This window comes from Cannabis sativa, chromosome 3 (assembly GCF_029168945.1).
Source record: "Cannabis sativa cultivar Pink pepper isolate KNU-18-1 chromosome 3, ASM2916894v1, whole genome shotgun sequence".
NCBI lineage: Eukaryota > Viridiplantae > Streptophyta > Magnoliopsida > Rosales > Cannabaceae > Cannabis > Cannabis sativa.
The window spans coordinates 44043939-44071928 of NC_083603.1; the positions used below are offsets into that span (position 1 = coordinate 44043939).

General features: G+C 29.7%; 4 protein-coding genes across 6 annotated transcripts; all 4 read right to left on the reverse strand.

Annotated features, from left to right (window-relative positions):
• Positions 1 to 494: 494 nt before the first annotated feature.
• LOC115708939 (F-box/kelch-repeat protein At3g23880) lies at positions 495 to 13301 on the reverse strand. 2 transcript variants are annotated; one of them, XM_061111911.1, is made up of 3 exons: positions 10511 to 10954; positions 6715 to 6930; positions 495 to 3279 (listed from the first exon to the last, which is right to left on the reverse strand). In XM_061111911.1, exons 2-3 carry the CDS (start codon positions 6845 to 6847, stop codon positions 2087 to 2089), a joined length of 1326 nt encoding a protein of 441 aa, XP_060967894.1. In that variant the 5' UTR covers positions 6848 to 6930; positions 10511 to 10954; the 3' UTR covers positions 495 to 2086. The 2 variants fall into 2 exon arrangements, with proteins under 2 accessions (XP_060967894.1, XP_060967895.1); XM_061111912.1 differs by lacking the exon at positions 10511 to 10954 and adding an exon at positions 13163 to 13301 and having other exon boundaries at positions 496 to 3279.
• LOC133035465 (F-box protein At4g22390-like) lies at positions 7651 to 9410 on the reverse strand. The gene has a single exon (XM_061111317.1). The coding sequence runs from the start codon at positions 9333 to 9335 to the stop codon at positions 8127 to 8129; it is 1209 nt and encodes a 402-aa protein (XP_060967300.1). The 5' UTR covers positions 9336 to 9410; the 3' UTR covers positions 7651 to 8126.
• On the reverse strand, positions 12067 to 13604 carry LOC115708940 (F-box protein CPR1). Its single transcript, XM_061111913.1, has one exon. The coding sequence runs from the start codon at positions 13376 to 13378 to the stop codon at positions 12203 to 12205; it is 1176 nt and encodes a 391-aa protein (XP_060967896.1). The 5' UTR covers positions 13379 to 13604; the 3' UTR covers positions 12067 to 12202.
• A 6685-nt stretch (positions 13605 to 20289) lies between these two features.
• Positions 20290 to 27983, reverse strand: LOC115709531 (ribonuclease J). 2 transcript variants are annotated; one of them, XM_030637653.2, is made up of 17 exons: positions 27658 to 27983; positions 27075 to 27306; positions 26738 to 26861; positions 26311 to 26367; positions 25775 to 25966; positions 25624 to 25701; positions 25195 to 25377; positions 24996 to 25076; positions 23954 to 24019; positions 23763 to 23855; positions 23445 to 23570; positions 22898 to 23011; positions 22226 to 22321; positions 22058 to 22155; positions 21516 to 21973; positions 20932 to 21386; positions 20290 to 20850 (listed from the first exon to the last, which is right to left on the reverse strand). In XM_030637653.2, exons 1-17 carry the CDS (start codon positions 27857 to 27859, stop codon positions 20758 to 20760), a joined length of 2748 nt encoding a protein of 915 aa, XP_030493513.2. In that variant the 5' UTR covers positions 27860 to 27983; the 3' UTR covers positions 20290 to 20757. The 2 variants fall into 2 exon arrangements, with proteins under 2 accessions (XP_030493513.2, XP_030493514.2); XM_030637654.2 differs by lacking the exon at positions 27658 to 27983 and having other exon boundaries at positions 26752 to 26861; positions 27075 to 27097.
• Between the last annotated feature and the right edge of the window lie 7 nt (positions 27984 to 27990).

Below are 27990 nucleotides of genomic sequence, written 5' to 3' on the forward strand. Positions count from 1 at the left end.
TATTTTTAAATAAAATATATTAAATATATAAAATTATAAATGTATTTTAAAAATATATAAATATAATTGGATGACTATTGGATAAAAATTGGATCATTTTGGTCAGTTATCCACTAGATCGGATGTCCCATCCAACAACCGATCCGATCCGATTAGATTTTTAATATTTACATCCGAATCCAATCTAATTATAATAGGATATCCAATTCTATTAGATCAATTGAGCTTGAATCAATAGATTGTAATTAGATTAAATGATTTTCTATGCATAATATAGTAACACACATTAAAAATTTAATAGATAATATTGTACTACAACTTATTTCTTTATATATATGATAAATATATTCATATCATCAATACTACCAATACAAGGGAAAATTTTTTTAAAAAAAAATATTAGAAAAAATCATTTTTTTCTTTTCAAGAAATGGGATCTTGTTTCTTTGATATTTGTTATGGCATTGTTTTGGAGCCTATGACTTGTCAGCAGTGTCAAGAGAAGCTTAGTGAGTTACTTTCTCAACTAACATTCTGTTATTTGTGAAGATTTTATACTAATTTAGTAAAATAATATACCATTAGAAATACTCTAAGAGTGGTCGACAAACGAAAGAAAAGCTAAGACATCAAGAAAACAATAACAACAAACAGAAAAATCAAGGAAACAATAACAACAAACAGAAAAATTAAAGGAACTTAATCAGGAAACTATCCCAAGAAGTAAATATAGATGTATTAATGTTATTTAGAAGTGAATATATTGGATCAACAATGGTAACTCGAACTGGCGGAAAGGGAGTATAGCTTTGTTGAGGGTGAACTTACTGCTCCTGGCTCTACCTCATAGAGAGGCATATTTATACAATATTTGACTCTAATTTTCTTCGACTGTCACTTGTCACATACATTCTTTATTTAGAAGTGAATATACCATATTTAGGTACCTACCTAACCTATATTTGTAGCTAATGGAAGAATTTAGAAGCAAACCAAGTAGAACTATATGTAAGTAAAGTGGTCAAGTAAACACTGTCTTTACATTTTATAAATATCCTAACTCTAATGAACTAATAAACACAAACTCATTAACCATTCTAAAAAAACAAAGAGTAGACTTTTTCAAGGGATCACCAATAACTGGGAGTCTCAGACTCTCAGTCAAGACCATTCAAAGTAGGCCAATCTGCTAGCTACTCAAGGAGCTCAGTCAAAGAGTTAGGCTCATGTTATAACAGTCCAAAAAAGTATTACCAACCAGCAAGTAGAGCAGCTCATGGAAGAATTAGCAGCCAACATAACAAATCAAGTAGAGCAGCATGTGCCATGTAGTTCAAGCTTCCAAAACTATAAAAACTGGTCAAGAAGGTCAACACTATCTTTACATTTAAAAAACATTCCAACTGCTAATACATTATTTAAAACAACAGTGGAATAACTAAAAAATAATCGTAGAACAACTGTAAAAACTTAACACAATACACAGTATTTTTGAAAAAAAAATTCGCCTCACAATAGTAAAAAAATTGAAAATTTCAGTATATAGTGGAAAAACACCTTATTAATTATGACATTGTTTTGGAGCAGCAGCAACTACAACAACAAGAACCCAAGTCGGACAGGTACTTTGTCTGAGTTCTTGAAGACGATGAATTCAAATTCTTCTTCATTTTTCTCAAACTTACCATAATTACTTTTAATTAGTTTAAGTCACATTTTACTGATTTTGTGGCATAGGGTGAATACAGTATTTTTTGTAAAAGAAATAAAATGATATTTCAGCCAAAAAAAAAAAAGAAGATATGATAGATTAGATGCCCAGTGGCATGAAGTATAAAAGATGCAACAAATAAGTGAGGAAGCTTCTTTAAATTTTTAAATAAAATTATCTAAAATAATAAAAAAAAATACAATATATATACTGTGACACCCCATCATATATAATGTGTGCCACTTCTTTAACTAACAAGAAGTGTGTCCACTTCTAAGTGTCCACCATAGAAATACTAAATAAAACTAAACAAATTAAAATAAACCCACCAAAAGTGCATGTAAACTCACTTTTTAAAACATATATACTAAATTATTACTCATTTAACCTTAAAACGCTCTCAACATAAGTAGTGAATTCAATCACAGGATATCTTTTACTTATAATTTGAATCGTCTTACTCTTGGAGTCATACCAACAGATATAACCAGTCAAAAATAAAGTAACTATCAAAATCTCATCACTTAAAAATCTTATTCGACAAAATTTACCAAGCTTAGTTAGAATAAGATCATTTAAACTAAACGACAAATATTCGTACCAAGAATCAGAATCACCATAATTCTTCATAACCCATACGTGAACTATTGTGACTTCATCCACATATATCATAGAAAGACACCCAAAAATTTTAGCTATGTCTCCACCATTATTACCTTTCTCAACTTGAGGTAACTTTACAAGATTAAATTTCTCCTTACTTATATCAAAAGCAATTATTCCTGTAAAAATTTCCGGATCATCTTCATCATCACTTGTATTGCCATTTCTATAGAAAATATACCAATGAATGAAGTTATTAACATTAATGGACGTGCTAATAGATGGTGTAACCCTAACAGATTTAAATTCTGGAAATAAGTTAGACATTGTAATTGCTTTCCATGAATTGCTTCTCATATTATAAATCGCAATTTTATGACCCTTTTTAAGTTGAGAGGTAAAAACCACCACTTTTAAATCATTGGTTAAGGGGTCATAGCCAAGCCCACGTAAACGATAATATTCATCTTCAATCAGATTTAAAGGAGGAAGTTTTTTAGACTCATTAGTAGTTGGGTTCCATATATAATACAAGGGACTCAATTTATTATCCCTACTATCAGAAATTCCTATTATGCCCTTATCACTGCCTATAAATGATAAAGAACACGATTCATCATCATCCGATGATGAATCCATCGCAGAATAGGGCAGTTGATTTAAGGAAATCTCAGAAAATAATCCATTACCCAAACTACAAATTGATAAGTCGTGACTGTTGGATGCTTCTCTATAGTTGATAAAAATAACACGAGGTAGTTGTTGACTGTTGAGGTGGAGTTTCATGAAATATTGAGTCCTTAGTAGAGAGAACCAAGATTTACATACACACTCACACTTTTTCACAGATTTAACATCGAGTCTAGAAAGAATGTTCTCTAGTAAATCAAAAGAGATATTATTGCAAACCACACTTTCTTCTTCTTCTTCTTCTTCACGATTAGCCATTATTGGAGACTCAGACTCTGAAATTGACACAAAAGAGAATGTTGTTTCTAAAGAAGACATTGAGAATTCGAGATAGTAAGCAGAGAATATGAGAAGTAAGATTCTCAACTGCTACATATTTATAGTGTGAGGTTTTCTATTTCAAATCAACATATATTTTTTTATTATTATCTTTTTTTAAAAATTTAATTTAAAGTTATGTTTTCTCATTTAATTAAAAATATCTATATTTTTTTTCAAGAAAAGTCAAAAATATATCTATTGTTTAAATTTAGTCGTTCAAGTTCTTATTTATTTTTATAATGTAAAGCTAACAATTTATTAATTATAATAAAAATTAATTAAATTTATGAAATAAGAGTAATTATTATCTATTTAGTATTAATGTGATCAAGATATATAACAGATTTGTTTTTTCTTTTTATACGAGATTTTTATTTAAAAAAAAAAAAGAAAAGAAAAGAAAAACAGGACAAAGTAAACACCATTATTTTCTTTTCCATTATAAATCCCAATTTAATTACCATTTTTAAAATTATTAGTGTCAACAACACCATTCTCATCCAGAGATGAGACTTTTCCGACTTTTAAATCTATATAGAACGATTTCGTCCCAACTGAAGAAAAAGGGGCAGTTCTTTGGACTTCGGATTCCATAGATATCCCATTTAACATATCTTTTTCTACTATTATCTTTTTTTTTTTAATTAAGTTATGTTTTTAATTAAAAATATCTATTTTTTTTTTAGGAAAGTCAAAAATATCTATTGTTTAAATTTAGTATTTGAAGGAAGGAATGTGATTTCAAAAAAAAAAATAGTTAGTCGTTTAATTTCTTATTTTTTTTATAAAGTAAAGCTATTAATATATTAATTATAATAAATTAATTAAATTTATGAAATAAGAGTAATTATTATCTATTTAGTATTAATGTGATGAAGATAAGAGATTTTTTTATACGAGATTTTCACTGAAAAAGGAAAAGAAAAGAAAAACAGAACAAAGTAAATAGACCGTCTAAATCTCTAATGGTTACATTAATTTGATATAGAATCAATACACACTAATTTAATAATATCTTTTACTTTTTGTGCAACAACTCTCATAATTTACATCAAATATTTCACTAAATAAATATATTTTACTTAAAAGTTTTATATTTATATTATTTACATTAATAATTCAAAATAATTAATTTATGATATGATTATATAATGACTTCTAGTAAAAATTTAAATTTTAAAATAATTTAGTAAAATAAAATATCTATTAAATCAATAAAACATTATACATTTTTTAAAAAAATAATTTAAATAAAATCGCACGTTTATAAAATTATTATTTTACCTAATGCTTATTTTTATTTATATTGTTCTTTTTCGTTTCATAACTTAGTGTTATGTTATTTTTATTTTATTTAATATTAGTATTTTTGTTATCGTAATTTTGTATTTTCCACTATGTTAGTGTTTCAAATTAATTATCACTTTTGTGATAAATCTTCATTTGAAAAATAAAATGTAAGATTAATTTTTAAAATAAATTAAAATAAGAGTTAGAATGTAAAAAAAAAAAAATAACACTAAATTGGTATAGACTCAAAATTCAACACTATTAATAGTATAGAATTTAGTATACACTAATTTAGTACATAATTTAGTGTGCCATTAGTATAAGGTGTGAAGATTTCATACTAATTTAGTAAAATAATATACAATTGGAGATACTCTAAGAGTGGTCGACAAACGAAACAAAAGCTAAGACATCAAGAAAACAACAACAAACAGAAAAATTAAAAGAACTTAATCAGAGAACTACCATAAGAAGTGAATATAGATGCATTAATGTTATTTAGAAGTGAATATATCATACAATATTGGTTTTTTTTTTAAAAGCATATATTATACAATATTTGACTCTTATTTTCTTCCACTATCCCTTGTCACATACATTCTTCATTTAGAAGTGAATATACCATACAAGTCGCTATTCAGGTACCTACCTAACCTAAATTTGTAGCTAATGGAAGAATTTAGAAGCAAACCAAGTAGAACTATATGTAAGTAAAGTGGTCAAGTAAACACTGTCTTTACATTTTATAAACATCCTAACTCTAATGCATCTAATATTACAACACAACACATATATGAACTAATAAACACAAACTCATTAACCATTCTAAAAAACAAAGAGTAGACTTTTTCAAGGGATCACCTAACAGGGAGTCTCAGTCAAAGTAGCCCAATCTTCTACCTACTCAAGGAGCTCAATCAAAGAGTTAGGCTCATGTTATGGGGCACCCAAAGGATCATAAATAACAGTCCAAAAAAGTATTACCAACCAGCAAGTTCCATCAATAAACCAGTAAATAGCAATAGATTTGTAGCAGCTCATTGAAGAATTATTAGCCAACATCACAAATCAACACTATCTTTACATTTAAAAAACATTCCAACTGCTAATATGCATGATCCATGAACCATAAATCCATATTTTCTGACCGTACAAACTCTCAACCCTTTAACTTAAATGTACTCTCAGCATATGTTGTAAAGGCCGACACACCAATTATTTCACCCATACTTTCAAGCCTCTTACTCTTGGTATCATACCAATACCAATTATCACTATCAGTGCAAGAAATAACAAGAATCCCACTGCTCAAAAAACCTACTGGAAAATACTCACCAACTCTACTTGGAAGAAGATTGAGTAGATTGATAGACAAATATTTGAACCAAGAATCCAAGTCACCATATTTCTTCATAACCCAAATTTCAACTACTTGGACTTCATTCATAGTAACAAAAGAAAGACACCCAGAAAATTTAGCTAGCTTCCTAGCATGGGATACTTTTACAATTTGAGGTACCTTTAAAAGCTTAAATTTCTCCATTTTTATATCAAAAGAAACTATCCCTAAAAATGATTGGTCATAATCAGTGGTATTGCCAAAGCAAATCATCCAATGAATACACTCATTAACAACAATGGAGCAGCCCACATGAGTATTGATAGTTATATCAGAAGTAGAGTAAGATTCAACTTCTGAAAATATGTTAGGCATTGTTATTATTTTCCATAAATTACTTCTCAAACTATAAACCCCAATTTGATTACCCATTTTAAAATTATTAGGGCCAACAACACCATTCTCATCAAGAGATGAGACTTTTACGACTTTGAAATCAGTGGAAAAGGGATCATAGCCCAACCCAAGTATAGAACGATTTCGTCCCAACTGAGGAGAAAAGGGCAGTTTTTTGGACTCGTTAATGGTGGGATTCCATAAATATCCCATTTGACAGGTTAAGTCCAAAAGGCATAATACACCATTAACGCTGCCCATAATTAATAACAACGGTGGTTTATTCATCTCAAAAAAAGGAAACTTGTGTAGAGAAATCTCAACAAAATTTTCCCAATTACAAATAGATAAAGTTGGATCGAACCTTCTATTCCTTTTGTGGAGGAAAACAACACGAGGCAGTTGACGGTGTAGGTGGAGATTGATGAAATATGGTGTTCGTAGCAGAGAGAGCCATGATTTGGAGACACACTCGCATCGTTTGAGTGATTTGGCATCGAGTCTTGAGAGAATGTCCTCAAGAAAATCACAAGGGATATTGTTGTAAAGCACTCCTTTTTCTGGATTAGCCATTAGAATCCTGAGAAGAAATCTAAAGAGAATTAGCAAAGAATACCAACACTCCATTATATAGTTACTCTATTATATAGTTGGAGGTGATTCTACACTGCACCCCTTAAAATGAAATGAATGTATTGATTTATCCTCTATTTGTTTCGGCATCTAGAAAAAAATTTTAATCTGAGAAAAAATTTGATTAAAAAATTATTTAGTATACTAAAACATATAAAAATGTATCAGTGTATCCTTTTTAAGGGGTGCATTATAGAATTTAATTAAGGGATTATTTCACAAATAAACAAAAACAATAAAAAAATTATAAAAATATAATTTTATAGAATTTTAAAAATTTTTACAATTTTCTTTTATTTTATTGAAAGAAAATATGGTATTTTTATTTTATAGTTATGTTAATTTGTTATTAATTTTTCGTTATCTTTATGTTATTTTTGTTGTTGTTTTGATGTTATTTTCATATTATTTTTATATAGTTTTTTTGTTTTTTTTTTATTTGAAAACTGTAAAAATGTAAAAAAAATTCTTTAAACGTGAAAATGTAATTACGTAATTATTTCTAAAATTAATGATTTGTATATATGATAAATACATTGATATAAACAATACTACCAATACAGGGGAAAATTTAAAAAAAAAAAAAAATAGAGAAAAATCATTTTTTTTCTTTCCGAAAAATGGGTTCTTGTTTCTTTGGTATTTTGGAGCCTTTGGCTTGTGAGCACCAGCAGCAGCAACAACAACAAAAGTGGGATATGGGTACTTTGTCTCTGAGTTCTTGAAGACGATGGATTCAAATTCTTCCTCATTTTCTCAAACGTACCATAATTACTTTTAATTCATTTTTTAAGTCTCATCTTACTGATTTTGTGGTATAGGTATAAAAGAAGTAAAATGATAATTCAGCAAAAAATAAAAAATAAATAAATAAAATAAAAGGGCATGAAGTGTGAAAGATGCAACAAATAAGTGAGGAGACTTCTTCAAATCTTTAAATAAAATTATATAAAATAATAAAAAAAAAAATGTAATGTACTGTACTGTAACACCCCATGGTATAATGTGTGCCACTTCTTAAACTAACAAGTACACTTCTAACCCTTATAGGATGTCCACTATAGAAATACCAAAAGATAACTAAAATAAAACTAACCCAGCAAAAGTGCATGTAAATTCACTTTTTAAAACATATATACCAAATTATGACTCATTTAACCTGAAAACGCTCTCAGCATAAGTGGTGAATCTAAACACTGGATATCTTTCACCTAAAATTTCAATCATCTTACTTTTGGAGTTATACCAACAGAAATAACCAGTCAAAAATAAATTAACTAACATAATCTCATCACTCAAAAAACTTATTCGACAAAATTTACTAAACCTAGTTGGAATAAGTTCATTTAAACTAAAAGACAAATATTTGTACCAAGAATTAGAATCACCATAATTCTTCATAACCCATACGTGAAATACTGTATCTTCATCCACATATATCATAGAAAGACACCCAAAAATTTTAGCTATGTCCACACCATCATTACCTTTCTTAACTTGAGGTAATTTTATAAGATTAAATTTCTCTTTACTTATATCAAAAGCAACTATTCCTGTAGAAAACTCCAAATCTTTATCATCACTTGTATTACCATTTTTATAGCAAATAGACCAATGAATGAAGTTATTAACATTAATGGACATGCTCATAAATGGTGTAACAATAACAGATTCAAATTCTGGAAATAGGTTAGGCATTGTAATTGCTTTCCATGAATTGCTTCTCGAACTATAAATCCCAATTTTATGACCCTCTTTAAGTTGAGATGTGAAAACCACCACTTTGAAATCATTGGTTAAGGGGTCATAGCCAAGTCCACGTAAACGATAAGATTTATCTTCAATAAAATCTAAAGGAGGAAGTTTTTTAGACTCATTAGTAGTTGGGTTCCATAAATAATACAAGGGACAGAATATATTAACCCTGTGATCAGAAATTCCTATTATGCCCTTATCACTGCCTATAAATGATAAAGAACATAATTGATCATTCGATAATGAATTCATGGCAAAATAGGGAAGTTGATTTAAGGAAATCTCTGAAAATAATACATTATTCAAACTACAAATTGATAAATCATGGTTGTTGGATGTTTTTCTATAGTTGAGAAAAATAACACGAGGTAGTTGTTGACGGTTGAGGTGGAGATTCATGAAATATTGAGTCCTTAGTAGAGAGAGCCAAGATTTACATACACACTCACACTTTTTCACAGATTTAGCATCGAGTCTAGAAAGAATGTTCTCTAGTAAATCAAAAGCGATATCATTGCAAACCACACTTTCTTCTTCTTCTTTGTCAGGATTAGCCATTATTGGAGACTTAAATTTTAAAATTTCTAAAGAAGACATTGAGAATTGAGATATGAAGCCAAGAATAAGAAAAGTGAAATTTTCACAACTACATATTAATAGTGTGAGGTTTCCTACTTCAAATCAACATATACTTTTTTATTATTATTATCTTTTTTGTTTAATTTTAATTTAAAGTTATGTTTTCTCTTCTAATTAAAAATATCTATTTTTTATTTTCGATAAAAAGTCAAACAAAAAAAAATCTATTGTTTAAATATAATATTTGAAGGAAGGAATGTGATTTCAAAAAAAAAAAAAATAGTCGTTCAGTTTTTTTTTTGGATAAAATTTAGTCGTTCAATTTCTTATTTATTTTTATAATGTAAAGCTCTTAATTTATAAATTATAATAAAAAATAATTAAATTTATGAAATAAGAGTAATTATTATCTATTTAGTATTAATGTGGAAGATAAGCGATTTGTTTTTTTATACGAGATTTTCACCAAAAATAAAAAAATAAAAAATAAATAAAAGAAGAGAATAACAAGACAAAGTAAATCGACCTTCTAAAATATCTCCAATTGTTAGAGTAATTTGGTGTAGAATCTACACCAATTTGATATAAGATCTTCAATTTTTGGTGTAATAACTCTAATAATTTACACCAAATATCCTACTAAATAAATATATTTTGCATTTTATATTATTTATATTAATAATCCAAAAATAACTAATTTATGATATAATTTAGTAAAATAAAATATCTATTAAATTCATGTTTTTTTTTTTAAAAAAAAAAAAGAAAACTTAAATAAAATCATGCGTTTATTAAATTATTATTTTACTTAATGCTTATTTTTATTTATGTTGTTCTTTTTAGTTTTATAACTTAATGTTATGTTTTTTTTATTTTATTTAAAAATTGTAATTTTGTATTTTCTACTATGTTAGTGTTCTAAATTAATTATTACTTTTATGATAAATTTTAATTTGAAAAATAAAATATAAGATTAATTTTTAAAACAAGGGCTAGAATGCAAAAAAAAAAAAGGTATTTACATAAATATGGGAAAAATAAAACTAGTTTAAATAAACATGGTAATGAAACGTAATAAGAAAAAAAATATGGTATTTAAAATAAAAACTTAACATGTATGGAATATGCCACTTTGAATTGCTATAAAAAAATATTAAAATTTTGTTCATATTCTTTAAAAAAAATAAAACTACCTTGATCACCGAAAATGCGCCGGAGTTTGCTGTCGGTGCCGGGAAAGTCACTGGAGTTGTTGTCAACGCCGAAAAAGTCATCGGAATTGGCATTGTTACCGAAAAAATCACCAAGAAATTGGTTTCTTCTGGTAATTTTTCTAGCAACAATGCCGATTTCGACGATTTTTTCGGAGTTTGCTGTCAGTACGGGAAAAGTCGCCAGAGTAGCTGTCGTTGTTAGAAAAGTCATCGGAGTTGTTGCCGGTGCCGAAAAAATCGTCAGAAAAATGACCAAGAAATCAGTTTCTTGATGAAGAATTTTCTTGATGAAGAAACTAGTTTCTTGGTAATTTTTCCAGCAATTATGCCAATTCCGATGACTTTTTTAAAGTTTGTTGTGATCGTTGCCCGAAAAGTCGCCAGAGTAGCTGCCGGTACCGAAAAAGTCGTCAGAATTTGCATTATCGCCGAAAAACTCACCAAGAAAATAGTTTCTTCATCAAGATTATTGAATGGGAAACTACTAACAAAATAAATATATAATCAATATACTTTAATATATGATTCTAAAATAAGATAAAAATAGATAATTAATTAATATACTTTAAATATTTTTATATGATCTTAATTATAATTACGAAAAAATAAAAGAGAATTACCTCATATACTATTTTTTAAAACTTTTTTTAAAAAATTTACGGTTAGAGTTTCTAAAGTAGTTGCGATAATTAATTAATATACTTTAAATATTTTTATATGATCTTAATTATAATTACGAAAAAAATAAAGGGGAATTACCTCATATACTATTTTTTTAAACTTTTTTTTTTAAAATTTACGGTTTGAGTTTCTAAAGTAGTTGCAGCGCTAATTGCAGTAGGGGTTTCTATACGATTTTTTGTTGCAATTTAGGTTGCAGCGCTGGTTGCAATAGGGGTTTCAATGTAGAATTCCGTAAAAATGCAAAAAAAAATCTGTTTTGAAGTGTAAAAATAAAAAGTCCCAAAAATAAAAGTGAAAATACTATAAATATACAGAAATAGGCTAGAAAATAGTATAATATATTTTAAAAAAGTATAGTATAAAAAACCAAAGATTATGTAACTTACTAAAAATTAATAATAATACTAATAAATAATTAATTAGACTTTAAAGATAAAAAAAATTAATTAATAATAAAACAATACTAATAAACTGTCAAATAAGTAATAAAATATGGAAAACATTATAAAAGTGGAAAGAACATATGAACCATTAAAATCTTATGCTAAAAAAATCTTAATAAAATGTTTTAATTGGGAATAGTTAATATACAAAATATTAATTATAATAGTTAAAAAAATTAGATGTTAAAATTATACTAATAAAAACTAATTAATATATGAAGAGAATTTTTTTAAGAGACTTTTGCTGTAAATTTTCCTTAAAATTATAATACATTTCGGTGTTGGGGCGGTTTAGTGTTGCCTTTTGTTTTGTATAGTTTGTTTGTATTTTGCTTGTGATTAATGAAATTTATTTTTTTCTTGATAAAAAAAAAATAGTAGAAACCAAATTATATCTTCAAACAAATGAAAAATAAAAGAATATGTATATAAACTTGGAATATATTATAGAGAAACTATATTCAAGCTACACAGTAAGATTAAATGAATACATACATAATGAAACCACATACATACAATACACCAAGCCACTATTTATAGTTACTCAATCATTTAACTTAAAAGCACTCTCAACATAAGTAGTGAAATCTGATACACCAAATCTTTTACTCACATTTCCAACCCTCCTACTTTTGGTATCATAACAATACCAATAATCAGTTTCAGTACAAGAAATTACAAGAGTCCCATTTCTTAAAAAACCAACTGGAATGTAGCTACAACTTTGACCAAACCTATTTGGAAGAAGAGTGAGTAAATTGCATGACAAATATTTGAACCAAGAATCTGAGTCACCATATTTCTTCATAACCCAAATCTCAACTACTTGAAATTCACTCAAAGTGAAAAAGGAAAGAAACCCAGAAAAGTTAGCTAGGTTGTTACCATAATCTCTTTCAAGTTTCACAGTTTTAGGTAACTTTATATGCTTGAAAGTCTCATTACTTATATCAAAAGAAACTATCCCTAAAGATGATTGGTTATAACCAATTCTGTTTACAAACCAAACCATCCAATGAATACACTCATTTAAAACAATGGAACAACCCAAACCAACAGAAATTGTTATATCAGAAATAGGAATTTCAAATTCTGAAAATATGTTAGGCATAGCCATTTTTTTCCATGAATTGTTTCTCAAACTAAAAATCCAAACTTGGTTGCCATGTTTGAACAAATTATGGGTACCAACAACACCATTCTCATCTAGAGATGTGAACCTAACAACTTTGATATCATTGGTTAATGGATCATAACCGAGTCCAAGCACAGAGTCAACACAGCTCGAGTCAAGAAAAATAGGCAATTCTTTATACTCATTAATGGTGGGATTCCATAAATGAATCACATCAGTTCTAAAGCAGAAAAGTCCCAACACACCATTATCACTTCCCATAAATAATGGAGATGAGTAATCCCTCTCAATAAAGGGAAATTTTTGTAAAGAAATCTCGGCAAAATTTTCACCATCACAAATGGATAAAGTGTGATAAAATTTCCTTACCTTTTTTTTGAGGAAAACAACATGAGGTTGTTGACTATGGAGGTGGAGATTGATGAAGTAGGGAGTTCTTAGCAGAGAGAGCCAAGATTTCGAGACGCATTCGCATAGTTTAAGAGATTTGGTATCGAGTTTTGAGAGAATGTTCTCAAGAAAATCACAAGAGATAGTATTATTATGGTTGTTGTTGAAAAACACTTCTTTTTCTGGATTAGCCATTGGAGATTGAGATTAAGAAATGGAAAGAGAAGTATTTAATATTTATAGGCAAGAGAGGCAATGAAATGAGGTTAGCTAATTATATAGAAAAATTAAAGGTTTGCTTTGTTTGTGGTGCAAATATGTTGCTTCTCCTTTTCAAACATTCAAACTCTTAATAAATTCACACATAGTACTTTACCATAGCTTCCAATTTAGTTGGAGAATACCACATGGACCAATTTTACCATACATTTCTCTCACATATTCTAAAAAAATATTTTTACAATAATTATTAGATTAAATATATAATAATTTGTACTTGCACCAATATCAATTCAATTCTATGTGTATTTACTCTCATAATCTTTCTTTCAGACCAACAATTCAACTTATTACAAATTTGAAAATAATGTCAAGTCTATTGAAAAAAAATGTAAATATATATATAAATATATATATTTATATATATCTTATCATTTTTTTTTAATTTTTTCTGTTAAGAAATTATTTAACAGAAATTGTTGGTTCAATTATTTTTTGTTTATTTTTTTAAGTTAACGGTTCATATAATACCTTAAACCAATCAATTAATTGTCTTTTTTTAAAAAAAAAAATAATTTTAAATATTTAAATTTAATTTAAAACTATCAACAAAGTTAAATAATTATTTTTATATATCTTAATTTGAATTTGAATTAAAAATTAATTCAATTAATTAATCATATTTTATAAAAAAAAATTATTAATTATATTGTTTAAAATATTTAAATTTATTTATTTATTATATTGTTCAATAAAATTAATTAAATATATTTTTTTTATAAATAAATACTACACTATATTAAATTTTATATATTTTAAAAATATAATTAAATTGGTATAAGATTTCATTATTATTATTTTAATTAATAATAACAAAAAATTTATTGTTATGTATAATCAATCATTCAATGCATTAAAATAATTTAAGTCTCAAAAGAAAATGCTCATTAAAAATTTAAAACACAGATTTTATGATATAATTATATCTTTCTTGTATGAATGGAATTGTTTTCAAAGAAAGATCTCAAAATATAGCTTTCTAAGCCAATCAATCATAGAATGGTATTCTTTTAATTATTTTTTCTTAATTGAAAGTTAGAAACGTTATAATAAAGTTGAGAAAGGTTAATTATATGAAATCACTACCAATAAATACATAAACATGTAATATGAGTTATTTTTAAATCTTTTTTTAATAAATTCAAAATGAAATCTGTATTAACGAAATTGAATAAAAATTTTAATTTTACTAACATTAAGTATTTATGCTGTTAAAATAAATAGAATTATTAGATTTATAATTACAAACTCAAAATTTTGAATATTTAATTGTAATTACCCCTATATCTAATTACAAAAATCCAACTATAACATTACAAAAATAGAAAAATATATCACATCACTTCAATCTCTTTTATTATCTCCTTTCATAATGTATTATCTTGTTTTTTCTCATGGACCCAATCAACATTAATGTTGCTTCTTTCCTTTAATCTCTTTCTATATCTTAGAAGATTCAAGATAAATACAAAGAATAAAAAATAACAAAAATACAAGAACTCACCTTGTTTTACTTCTAAAATACAGAGCAAGCTATAAAACTTAATCATTACAACTTTGAAAATGATATGATGAGTAATGTTTCAAATACACTCAAATTAAGTTACACAACTTAAATTTATTAAAACAAAATGTCACTTCTATATATCCAACAACAATATATCATCTTTTTTCTTGTCCATCTTATTTTTATTTAATTATTCAATCTTTGAAATAATACATCAAAAATAGTATATTTTATACATAAATATCTCATCTCTTTAATAAATTATATATGTGGCTGCAAACTAATCTAATGACACCACACCTCAATGTGTGTAATTTGAGTGAGTCCAAAGCATTACTCTTAAAATATAACTTTCTTCTTAATTAGTTATAGTTTAAGCACTAATTTGAGTTTCAATTAATTGTGTGCAATTTAAGTGATTCCAAAATTAAATTACTCATAAAATATACTATGAACATGCATAATAAGTCACTTAATTTCTTTTTTATAACCAAGTCACTTAAATGTTGGTAAAGCTAGTTTGTTTTTTATTTTTTTGTCGGTGCTTTTGAGTAAAATAGTTACTTAACAAATACATGAGAGAGAGAGAGATTTACTCTTTTAATTTTCTAGAGCTTACAAACTTTTCATTTTCACTTTATATTTTTCTTTTTCGGTTTTTTTTAATTTGAAAAAGAAAAAGTCAAATCGAACATAATCCATTACATGAAAATATCTCACGGAGCAGGATCGACAAAAATAAGTTTACTAAGTCGCTTACAATAATCAGGAAAAAAATCTTAACAACAACCTCAACTAAGGGTCTAATAACTCACCAACCATAAAGCATCAAAAAAGTATAAAGTAAAATAGGTTTCTAAACTAAATGAAACTCTCATAGAGTCCACCTATCAATGACAATTAGTCAATGATCTTTCAACAAAAGTGAAAAATAACAACTTTATTATTCACATATGACAAAAGAAAAATAATCAATCGACCAACTATAATGAGGCATCCAAAACACATGTTTAGCATAATTTTTTTTTGAACAAAAACAAAATTACTTTGATAAAAGACGCATGTTTGGCACAACTTTTTAAAAAATAGATGTTGTTTTTAAAAAAAGTTTTGTTATATAAGGTATTTGATAAACAGTTCAAATTAGTTTATTAAAGAATTTATGAAGAATATACAACTAAAAAATTAAAGTTGGTTCAACCTAATTTTTAAGAAAAATTATTTTGATTAAAACACTCTGTAACAAATTTATTTATACTGGTATGCATTTACTTATGATTTTTTGGCAGCTAAACCCTTTCAACTCTCATTTCACTTGCACTTAACCTTTTAAGCTCAAATTTTAGTGAGAAAACCTATCAAACTACTATTCTATCATTTTTAAGGTGTCGTCCCACAAAATTTCCGTTAGTTTGTCATTTTACATACGCGGCTAGTAACACATAACCATTATGGTCTAATGTGGCTGCCAATATGGATTGTACATGTATATACATATTGATGCAAAAATCTAGACACAGATATTTGGCCACACCCGCTCGCTAGATTGGCGAGAATGTATTATAAGTAAGTATAAATAAGATAGACACAACGATTTATAGTAGTTCACTCCCTATATCGCAACAGTAATGGAGTTATGTCTACTTCAAGTTTTATTTCTCACGAGATGAATTACAGAAAATAGCTAAGTCTTGGCACTCTAATTTCTAGAGAGAGAAACTAGAGAGAGATGCTCTGACCTTATGTGTACTTTTTTGAACTTGAAAAATGAGCTAGTGGAGCTCTCCTTTTATAGGAAAGGAGGCCATATTAAAATAATAATAAAATATGAAAAAATAAATTTAGGCTATTTTTGAGTGTAGATGACGATCTAATAGTGAAATTAACTTTGGAGGTCAATCGTCAATATTTAAAGCTTGAATTGCATACGTGTGACCGACTTCGGGTAAGTTGCAGCTTAAATTCGTATCTCTCTTGAGGATAAAATTTGGAGTCGATAACTTCATAATTAAAATTCAAGTGTGAGACATGAGTTGATAGAGCATTGAAATAGATTTGAATCGCAAGCTGAATCGAATCAATTGGATCAATATTGAGTGAATTATGATCGTTTTACTGAAGGATGGGCTGCTCCCATAGCCTAGGTTAACATGTGACGTCAACCTGGACATTAGGGCAAGCCAAAATAGTGTCTAGGATGTACTTTAAGTCTAAGTAATATTATGACATCACTTAACTAGTTTCTACATTCTTGTAAAGTTAGTCACCATTTCTCGAAGATGTTGTTATCCTGTGAAAACGGGAGACTTGAAACTATTCAGTTTCCAAGTAAGTCACTTTGTCAGAAAGTGAAATATAAAATTGTGAATTTGAATTTATGATTTCATAGCTCTCGGTCATTATAAAAAACTAGACAAACGGTTGAGACGAAATTAGAATCGAATAAGCAAAACCCAGTGCACCAGGCCATTTGTCAACCTGGGTGCTAGGTGCTCTTTTTCGAAGATTCTGGTATGCCGTTTTGATACTTCTAAGATTCTTAAAATCAAGGGCAAGGTCTCCCACCCAATTTTTGACCATTTTGGAGAGAATTCTCGTAGCAGAATTTGCATTTGGATGATCGAAACCAACACACCAAGTTGATTGTCAATCTAGACGCGGGGCTCAGTTTTGATGCCCATGTAATTGTTATTTTCTCTTCAATTTTACTTGTATCTTCCTTATTTCTGATGACGAAAAAAATGCCAGAACACTATTTTGGAAAAAGGATTGGAAACAGCCCAAGTTATGTCAACCTGGGCGCTAGGCCTAGTATTAGGTGTCAACTTGGGTGTTGGGTCCAATTTTCGGCCCTTAGATAGTTCCATTTGCTCCCTTGAAATACTTGAATCGTAATCATTGATGAAAATAGAGAATATGCCCAAAAGACTTTTCGGAAAAATTCTTTGAAATTTTTCTAGGTTGTCAAAATGTCAACTTGGGCGCTAGGCCCGCACTAAGTGTCAACTTGGGCACTAGGCCAGCACTAGGTGTCAACCTGGGCACTGGTCCCTTGTTTTGGCCACCAAGTTGGTCTGTTTCTTCTTCAAAAATAATTGTTTTCCCGTTTTTGATGAAGACGAAGAAGATGCATTGGATGGATTTTGTCATTTTGTACAGAGAACTAAGACCACATAGTTATGAATAAAACAGTTAGCAACATATTAAAGTTATAAAATCTTCAATCAGTGGTTATTAGTATTGTTCACTAATGCCCATTCTTTGGTGCAAGTAATCTTGGTTCAGATTACTGATGTAGTGAGACATTTAAGTGAAGGTATTGTATATAATATAGATTATATATTGACATGTGTCTTTGTTATAATCTGGAAGAGCTTTGTTGTTCTTGGTTTTTGTTTGTGTTAATGGGCTTGGGTTATCTCTAAATGGGTTGTGGGTTATTTTTTTTTCAATTCAAGAGGAGTTTTCCCATTTGAGTGTTCACATGTCTGGTCAGGTCTAGGGGGAGCATCTTGATGTTGTTCCATTATTTTTCCTACAGAGACCTCTTCCCAGGGATAGTTTCCATGGTGGGAGTGTTTCATTTTTCTCAATGGGGGGAGATATTGGTTTTTTGTGATAGCCTAGCATCTTTGATTTTTGTTAGTTTCTTTTTTATATTGTTGATTGCATTGACCATAATTTTCCAAATGGAAGATTGTAAGTGCCATATTTTTTATGGAAAATTATGTTAGTTGTTGGTTTGTCTACTGGCAGTTTAGTTGCATCTTTTTTAGCTTTATTAGTTGTGCATTTAAGACTGTGTTAGATGCATCTGTTAAATCTGTTTTCATTTATCTTTTGCTAGGTCAAGTTTTAGTTCGTTGCATTTTTTGTTTAGCTTTTTGCCAACATGGCTAAGCTGGTTTATTTGTTGTTTAGGTTGGTTATTCAAAAATGTTAGGTATAAAAAGTTGATCTAGCTTTTTTCTAATTTCTTCTTCATCTTTGATATAATCATTTAGAGATTCTTGCTCTGTTAGGGCAAAATCTTTTTATGTGTATTCTGTGTGTTTTCAGGTTGTAATTCATTAGATAAAGGCTTGAAGAAGGAATGTTGATCTACAATGTCTAAAGAAAGTTCAGACTGATCTGCTGAAGAAAGCTTGTTGGAAGCAAAGGGATCTTGTCTTCTCAGATATAAGGGGACTTAGATCTTTATTCTTAATTGTAATTAAGTTTATTAGTTACTTTTGTATGAAATCATTTCAGTTTACATTGTTTGATTTGTGAATTATAATTGGAAATGTATTTTGGATGATTTCATAGTGAATGTTATTTTACCCGGTTCTTGGGGACCCAAGAAATATTCAGTTTGAATGAGTTTCTATTGTCAGGGGAAACTTGTAATTTCTGTGTTTATTCATTTACATTTAAAGTGTTTATATTTGTGTTAGAAAATCTAAAATTAATTAATTAGCTATCAGATAATCTTAAACTTTCAGAGTAAAAGAAAAAAGGAGGACAAATAGAAGAAGCCAATACTAAATAATAGATAAATGTTCACGTAAAAAAGAAGAAGCTAGCATGTATGTATGCCTATGACAAATAGGAAAAATAACTCCTGTATTTACTTCAGTGAGCGTATTAAAAATATAGTAAATATATTTTTGGACTGTAGTTTGTAAAGTTATCAATTGAACTCTCTATTTTATTAAATGAAAAGATAAACTCTGTATTTTTTAAAATTGTACAAATAAAACCTTGAATTAATTTTTTGTCAAAATAAAACTTAATAACAATCTGATCTAGAGATGTTATGGCAAAACTGGTCACATTTTCTGTATATGTTCGTGTTAGAAATTGTCTTAAACTTGATTATATTAAAAAATAAAATTTTTAAAAAATTGAGCTTATACTATTTTGAAAAATATAAAGTCCATTTTATCATTTAACAAAATATAAGGTCCAATTAATAACTTTTACAAAACACAAAATCCAAAATATTATTTACCCTTAAAAATATTTCAAAGATCCCTTAGCATTTTAAACATTAAAATAAGCAGTGGCAAATCCATAAATAATTTAATATTAAGGTTACCTGTCTTAATTCACTCTAATACCAAATACAATAGATAACATATTTGATGCATATTTTTATTTTTAGTTGTTTGAACTTATAACATCTGTACGTACTTGATATTAATTAAATAAAATCAATTTATTTTTTAACTAAAAAAAAGATAGTCAAGATTGGAGACACTTTGGATTAAGAAAAAAAATAAAAAATAAAAAATAAGAAGAGCTCAAGCTTAATGATGGACAAAGCAGAAACGAAGTCTTGATATGAAATATTTTTAATTTTATTTAAATAAAACATTTTATCTTTAATAGTAAAAACAAAATTAGATCTCGAGTCATCACTTTTAATAAGAATTTTAAAATTTTCTTTATCCAGAAAATTAAATTATAAGAACTATAAGAAAGGTCGACCCTTTCAGCTTTAATAATTTTCCCCCACAACAAAATTCCACTCTACCCCTTAAGCCCATCTATCCAATTAATGACGATGTACAGAGGTCCTATAGCTACAAAAAAAATGTATATAACTTGATGATGATATACCCTTTTCGACTTTGTTCTTGTGAGTTGTGACCCAAGTGCTTGCTTTCACAGCTTGAAACCATGACACAATGATTCAACTACTATGAGATGTTGTCATCTGGTCTTATGTTGTTTAAGGTCACAAATAATGTTTACCAAAAACTCCATCAAACCTTCATTTCACTGTGTTCTTTTCTTCCAACCACTATGCTGCTATTGCCTCGGAATCGGATAAAATTGTGTCCATGTCTTCATAATATGGCCATGACTTGTTGCTTTTCTTACCACTTTTGGTATCCTTTTAATAAAGAAAATAGTATTAGTTAGAATAATAGATTGTGAATTAAACGACATAAAGCAGGAAGGAGGGGCAACAAACCTCGTATTCCTGAACCAGAGACGTCCATCGAGACTTGCATTGTCCCGGGCTTCTATTCATCCCATCAGACAACATTTCTTTAGATATTTCTTCCCATAGGGCCATTCTTCCCTTCACAACTTGGAATCTTCCATCTAGTTGTCCTCGCAGTTTAATCAACTTCATAACTTCCTGGTTGGTCCACTTATTGCGTTTGACAGGTTTGGAAGGCTTTGGTGTAGAATCCGTTGTTGTTTCGATGCTTTCTTTAGCACCATTCTCGAGTAGACTTTGTTCCTGACTTGAAATAGAGTCATTGTTTTCGTCTACCACATTGTCAACAGGTATTGCTGACCCAGTAGTAAATGGCTTCCAAAACTCATCTGATTCTTTTGAATCAGAAGATAATATGTCTGAATCAAAAGTCGAAGTTGTAGTTTCTTCTTCGGGTAGTAGTTCCATTTCAACACCATCAACTATTATTTTGATGATCATACCAAGATAAGAAAGTAAATATATATAAACAAAAAAGAATCATTATTGACAGAAAAGAGGTGAGAATATATGCATCAAAATAATGCAAACTTATAGAGCCAGATGAGAACCTTCCAAATCTTGTTGCAAATTGATGTCCGAAACTGAATTGCGGTTTGCTACTTCTGCTTCTGCTTGCACTTTATTTGATTTGCCCTTATTTGGGTGTCCATCAATCTTTCTTTTCAATGCTGAAGTCTCAAAACCAACATGGGACTTGCCAGATAGTCTTGCACTGACTTCATCCGAGATAACTGCTGCAGGGTTCTCCAGAGCAATGGCAATCACTTCTGGTCTTTTACCACTGTATTTTCTTACCAATTTCCTCAAGACCTCGGATACGATTCTTTCCATGTGAGCTAGAGGACAATTTACAGGGCAGCTCGAAAGTGCAGCATGCGCAGCTTTATGAAGTGCATCTAATAGCTTTCCTTTATCCAGCCACAAACATCGTGTTGTGATTCTTATCTTTCCTTTTATGGTATTTTCAGACAGCCCATTCACATTTTGAGGACGTAAAATTTCCATGCTGCAAAACAATAGGCATCAGCATGCTATTTAGTAGAAAATTGGAATATGCATAACCCATTAGAAGATTTAATAGTTTATCTACCTGACCACAATAATGCCATCTAATGCAATTTTTAACCTCTCATCAACACAAAGTTCACTTGATGTTCCAAATGCTTTATCACCATCACTATACTTTAACTGCATCACCAAAAACCTTTGTCAGAATATTTCCAATAATTTTTTGACATGAGCATAAGCGAACACAAACCTGCAAATTCTCTTTCCCAAGTGAGATGAAACCGTTGGACAAAACTTTTCTGTTTCTTAAATGAGAAACCCCAAGCATCTCTCCATTTTTTATAACCTGGAGCAAAAGAATTCACATTTTTATATACTATGCATTTCAGGTTACAGAAGTAAAATTCAAAACTTGCAGTATCATGCATACAACAAAGAATTGTATTATGTCAAGCATCAGAATAGTCTCTAATTGTTCATAAAATTATACCATGATGAGAGAAGATTTTTTCTAGAATATCCATTCATGATATGAAAATTATCCTAGTTCTTATAGAACAGTGTTGCAATCAATGGCATGGTCAATGTTCATATGATGCTAACGACAATGTGCAATGAGCTTATCTTTAAACAAAAGAAAAAAAAAATAGAATAAGAACTGAAATTGATATAGAAGTCAATCTTTAATTTTAAAGAACTTTTTATTATTATTATTAAATAAGAACATACAATCACACAACTGTAACTTAAGATATCAGAATCAAGCAACAGAAGAACATCAGAATAGTCTCGGAGTCTCCCACAGCGGTCATCATAAAGTTATACCACGATGACAGAAGATTTTCCCAAGAACAAATGTTATTTCTAAATTAAGTTTTTGTTGATCATTTATATCACTTTAGCAAGGAAAGAGTTGACTCACAGTAGTGTGCCGGATACCAGTTGATTTCCCAAGCAATTCATGCTCTTTGAGGAACAAAAGTTCTCCATGTACTGGCAGAAAATGTTGTGGCTTCACAATCCTTAGAACTTCCTCCTTCAAAACCATTGGAAGTATATAAGATAAAAACAAGAAACAAATGCACATTTTTATGCACATTTTTATAATAAAAATGTATGCTACTGTTAGAAGAGTAAATTTTTTTTTTGTTTTTTTTTTGCGTTTAACAAGTAAACTGAAAATTAAATTCTACGGCCTTTACACTAGGAATAATTAAAACACAGTAAATGGACGTATGGTGCTTAACTACCAGCTACCTTAATCAAATAAAAATACAAGTGTTTTTCTCAGCAGTTACAGATGGGTGTTAAAAAGAGGGGGAGAAGTTTACATAACTAGTTTCTAACAGTAACAGACTTACAGTTCATCAAGTTATAACATAAATTTCATTGCAGGCTCACTAGAGATGATAACACATTACAAAAAAAAAACATATAAAGATTTAAAATTGAGATGCAAAGGAACTAACCAATTCTCCACGATAGGCATGACCAGATGTGTGCAACCCCTCATTCTTACCCATAACTATCGTTGATCCAATCTCTGATATGCGGTTTAACATATCCATTACCCGAGATTCATTACCAGGAATCACCTTAAGTAAAAACAGAAAAGAAAGCAACGGTATAATTAAACAGTCAATGAATTCAACAATCTCTAAATGCAATCAGACTATCGGAGAAATGCACTCCATTTTATTGGTAAGTTTGTAGTTTTATGATCAGAAGTGAAAATTTGAGTGCTAATCAAGTTAGAAAATGGTACAAATGAAATTTAGTTCCATTACCTTAGCTGAATACAAGACTAAATCTTCTTTGTTCAATTTGAGGAAATGACTGCTTCCAAAAGATGCAAGATTCAGAGCAGCACGTGGCTCTGCCTGATAAATAGCATTCTCAGTTACAAACACCAACAGGCTCACTGATAGTATTGAAATCTATTTTGCAGTGGAGGTGGAGTTTATGAAGATAATCTTACTTGAGAGCCAGTTGTGACAATTAGCAAATCCTTTGGAGCATAGGCTTCAATATCTTCCACTTTCACCTAATGGAAAGAGAAAACTATCACAAACTTAAAAGTCCAGCAACGTTTTCAGACGAATCTATTAGAAAGAGAAAACTGATGTCATCACAAACTTAAACTTTCAACAATGTTTTAAGATGAAACAAATGCCTAACACATATGATATGTAGCCAATTGCGCAATTTTTGAAAGCAATCTTTCCAAAAAAAAAAAAACTGAAGCGAAATTCCTAGGGAAAAATAAATGAAAAAATGTTGGACATAATTCCTTTTACAAACATATTTAACTTCGACTGACAAAAGAAAGCATATTTAACATCAATGTTTAAAAAGGCGTTTTTGAGGCGCGCCTCAAGCTGAGGCGTTTGAACAGTGCCTCAAGGCGTGCGCCTTGCTGAGAAGAAGTGAGGCGTACGCCTCATGTGGTGAGGCGTTGAGTTGAGGCGTGAGGCGTTGAGGCGTAAGAGGCGTGCGCCTCAAATTTTGTGTGTGAAATGGGCTATTTCAGCCCTAAAAAAAGGCCCAAATTGGTATTTTAAATTTAGTTTTCTGCTGCCTAATTTAAAAGACTTGAAAAATTTTTAAAAAGCCCAATAAACATTAATTAAAAAGCCTAATAAAATACTTAAGTGAGCCCAAATAAAACTTAAAAATAAAACCCTAGTTTTATCTTCTTCATAGCAGCTCGTCTCTTTCTTCACAGCAGCCCACAGCTGCTGCATATTGCTTCAAGTTCAACCCACGAAAAAAAAAAAAAAAAAGCTTGCTGTTTCTTCTTCCTCTTAGGTGCTCTAAAAGTGTTGATTCTATAAATTTTTGAGGCTTACGCCTCATACGCCTCGCCTTACAAAAAAAAAACGCCTCAAGGCTCATTTGCGTTTTTTTAAACATTGTTTAACATTGCAAATACTAAAAGAGACCCAAAAAATAGGGAAGTGCAGGATTATTACAGTCCTTAGACAAGACAATTGAAGAAGTTTGGATTTAGGCAGTATTACCAAAGATGACGGATCAATTGGCGCCTTCCCATCCTTAAAAGCTGCATCAAGGTATGTCCTTAAAGACATACCAACAAATACCTGATATAATAATGATAAAAGCACCCCGGACATTTATTTTCAAAACACTAATTTAAGTAAATGTAATATATGGAGCCCCAAATGGTGTTACACATTTTGGGAAAAGAAAAACAAGTACCAGCTTTCGACCGGTTAAATCAGCAGCAGCTTTCACACTTCCTAGACGGTGTATATTTGATGCGAACTGAGTGGTAATAACCCTTCCTTTAGCAGCTGAGATATGTTTCAACAGTGCATCTGCCACATGAGATTCGCTTGTTGTCCTTCCAGGTGAGAGAACATTTGTAGAGTCACTCATCATCTGAAAGAAAAGAGTGAGAACTATAACTTTTTCTGTGACAATAAGTTTTCAGAAAATACTAATCTGCAAACATTTAACATATTCGCTTGTACAAACTTCCAAGAGAAGGAAGGCTGCACAAACTTCAACAACAGAACAAGCACATACATATTCCTCAGCCAAAAGGCAATTAACAGTTCATACTTCAACATTTAAATGATGAAAAATTTAGGAAGAAAGGTATGTAATCGTGGACCAGAGGCTTACCAATGTCACTCCTTCTTTTGATAGTTCCTCTAAACCTTCACGGTCAAAAACTTTACCATCCAATGGTGACTCATCAATCTGTTCAAGTATAGACTGTAAACAGCTTGGAAATGAAAACATGACATAGAGAAAGCATGTAAGAAAGTGTTACCTTCCAGTCCCCGGTATGAAGAATTGTACCATCAGCACAGCGAAGAACTAACCCACAACAATCAGGAATAGAATGGGTGACCCGTATAGGTTCTATTTCAAATGGTCCGGCCATAAATTTCCTTTTTGTTCTGAATACTTTAAGTCTAGATGAAACAAAAATCCCATTCTCCTTAAGTCTTTTTCTGATAAGCTGTTAAAGGAAGAGCAATTTAGAATGTTTCATGGTGAGCAGATTTAGAATCTTCACAGAATTTGGTTATAACTAGAATAAATATATAACAAAAAAGAAACGAGAAAATAAAGGCTTCAAAACCAAAAACAAAATGTAATGATCAATAGTAAACGATACGAGGCACAGGAAGAACCGAAGGTAAATGTACAAATAGTGTCAAGGGCTACCTTTAAACTATTTAACTCTAAGAGGGGGCCAAAAAAAAATACATTTGCAAGTGACATCCATACTCTCAAAAGTAGCAAATTTGGTGAATTGCAGTAGGTAAATAACATTGTGTAAATTAAAATTTTGACAAGTACCTCCATGGTAAATGATGATGCAAATATTGGAGTATTGGAATCCAAAGCTGGAATCACCTGTTTAGGAGAAATGTGGAACAAAATGTAAATACATGTAGCAAAATAAAATGAAGAATTAAACTACCAAAACAATAAACTTTGAAAGACAATGAAGTTTTAGTGTGAAGGATCCAAAGTCTGAATGCATAGTCAGCCATTATTCACGTGCATTTTAAAAAAAGAACAGCCCTTATTATTGGGAAACTTAGGAGATATATGATTATTAGATGACACAAGCTAAATCGGTGAACACTCTTGCCTAAATTTATAGCTTTCAACAGAAAAATAAACAGAAGAAAGAATAAGGGACTAGACTCTTTTGAGTAAAATAATTAATAGGTTTGGAATCAACCAAAATGCTACTGCAAGAAACAGCTAGAATCTTTACCCAAGGCAACGCACCAATGTGATCCTCGTGACCATGTGTAATGATAACCGCTTCAATTTTGTGATTCCATCTTTTGATAAATGTGGTATCAGGGATAATTTTTTGGACTCCAAGTTCATCATAGCTGAAAAAACATTTTAGCATTGTTATGGATAGTAAGAAGATACACAATACAAGAAACGTTTAAAACAAACATAAACAATGCAAAACGCAAATGTATCCAAACCATGTTTGAGGAGAAGAAAACTCCATAAAAAACCATTCATTAAACTGCACTAATCTAAAAGTAACTAGTACTACCAAGACCGTAATTTACATATTTTGTATAAAAACTTACTCTGGAAACATGACACCAGCATCAATGAGAATATATCGATCATAATTTCCAACCAACATACAATTCATCCCAATTTCACCAAGGCCTCCAATGGGAAGAACACGAATAGGTGGGCCTTCACGCCCTTCATAGAATTGCTCCATCTTGCGCTGAACAGAGTCCTCCATACTTTTCCTAGGACCTTCTTTTCTCCCTTTTCTTCTCTGGGCCGACACATTAGATTTAGAAGCACCTAAAGTGAAGAAAAAGAACATGTCAAACATAACTACCATATCTAAGTTTTATCTTATCCTAACGAGCACAATTTCAGTGAATAAACAAAAAGGCTCAAGCTTAAGAAAATTCATTTCCCTACTTATGACATACATCAAGTGACTACTTACTTAGCCTAGTACAACAATCACTTTCCTTAGTTAAAAAATAAAAACAAAACAAAGTTATAGCTTACTTTCTTTTCTTTTTCCATTTCTCAGTAACCAAACAGATAAAACATTTTTAAAATCAAACAATGAAACCAAGAGAAAATAAGTAAAAAAAGCAAATGGATTTAAAAAGAGTGATAACCTCCACTATAATCACGCACCTACAGCATTGGGAGTGTCAATAGAGCAGGAAACAGAGCGCCTAGTGAAGTTTGGGCGCCATAGCAGACTACAAGGACAAAGCGAAAGAGAACCCAAGGCGACCATTTTGGGAGAGAAGAATGGTGAATACGGAGCTGAGTGAGAAGAATAAGAAGAAGAAGAGGAGGAGGGAGAGAAACCTCCCAAAAGCTCTAGCTTCATATGTGTTAGGAGAATGGAGAAACCCTAGAAAAATCTTCCAGTACTGGAATTAAGCTTAAGCTCAGAGCGGGAAAGAGAGAAGGAGAAGGAGAGTTTCAGAGGATTGTTTTTTTGTAAGGTTCAGAAATATC

Coding starts and splice junctions, on each gene's coding strand:
- LOC115708939 (XM_061111911.1), bottom strand. CDS start 6,847: ATGCCAAATCACTCAAACGATGCGAGTGTGTCTCCAAATCATGGCTCT. Junction 3,280..6,714: donor CTCCACAAAAGGAATAGAAG/GTTCGATCCAAC, acceptor TGTCAATTTCAG/AGTCTGAGTCTCCAATAATG.
- LOC133035465 (XM_061111317.1), bottom strand. CDS start 9,335: ATGTCTTCTTTAGAAATTTTAAAATTTAAGTCTCCAATAATGGCTAAT.
- LOC115708940 (XM_061111913.1), bottom strand. CDS start 13,378: ATGGCTAATCCAGAAAAAGAAGTGTTTTTCAACAACAACCATAATAAT.
- LOC115709531 (XM_030637653.2), bottom strand. CDS start 27,859: ATGAAGCTAGAGCTTTTGGGAGGTTTCTCTCCCTCCTCCTCTTCTTCT. Junction 22,156..22,225: donor TTGGGAAAGAGAATTTGCAG/GTTTGTGTTCGC, acceptor TTGGTGATGCAG/TTAAAGTATAGTGATGGTGA. Junction 21,387..21,515: donor TTTGCAACAAGATTTGGAAG/GTTCTCATCTGG, acceptor TCAAAATAATAG/TTGATGGTGTTGAAATGGAA.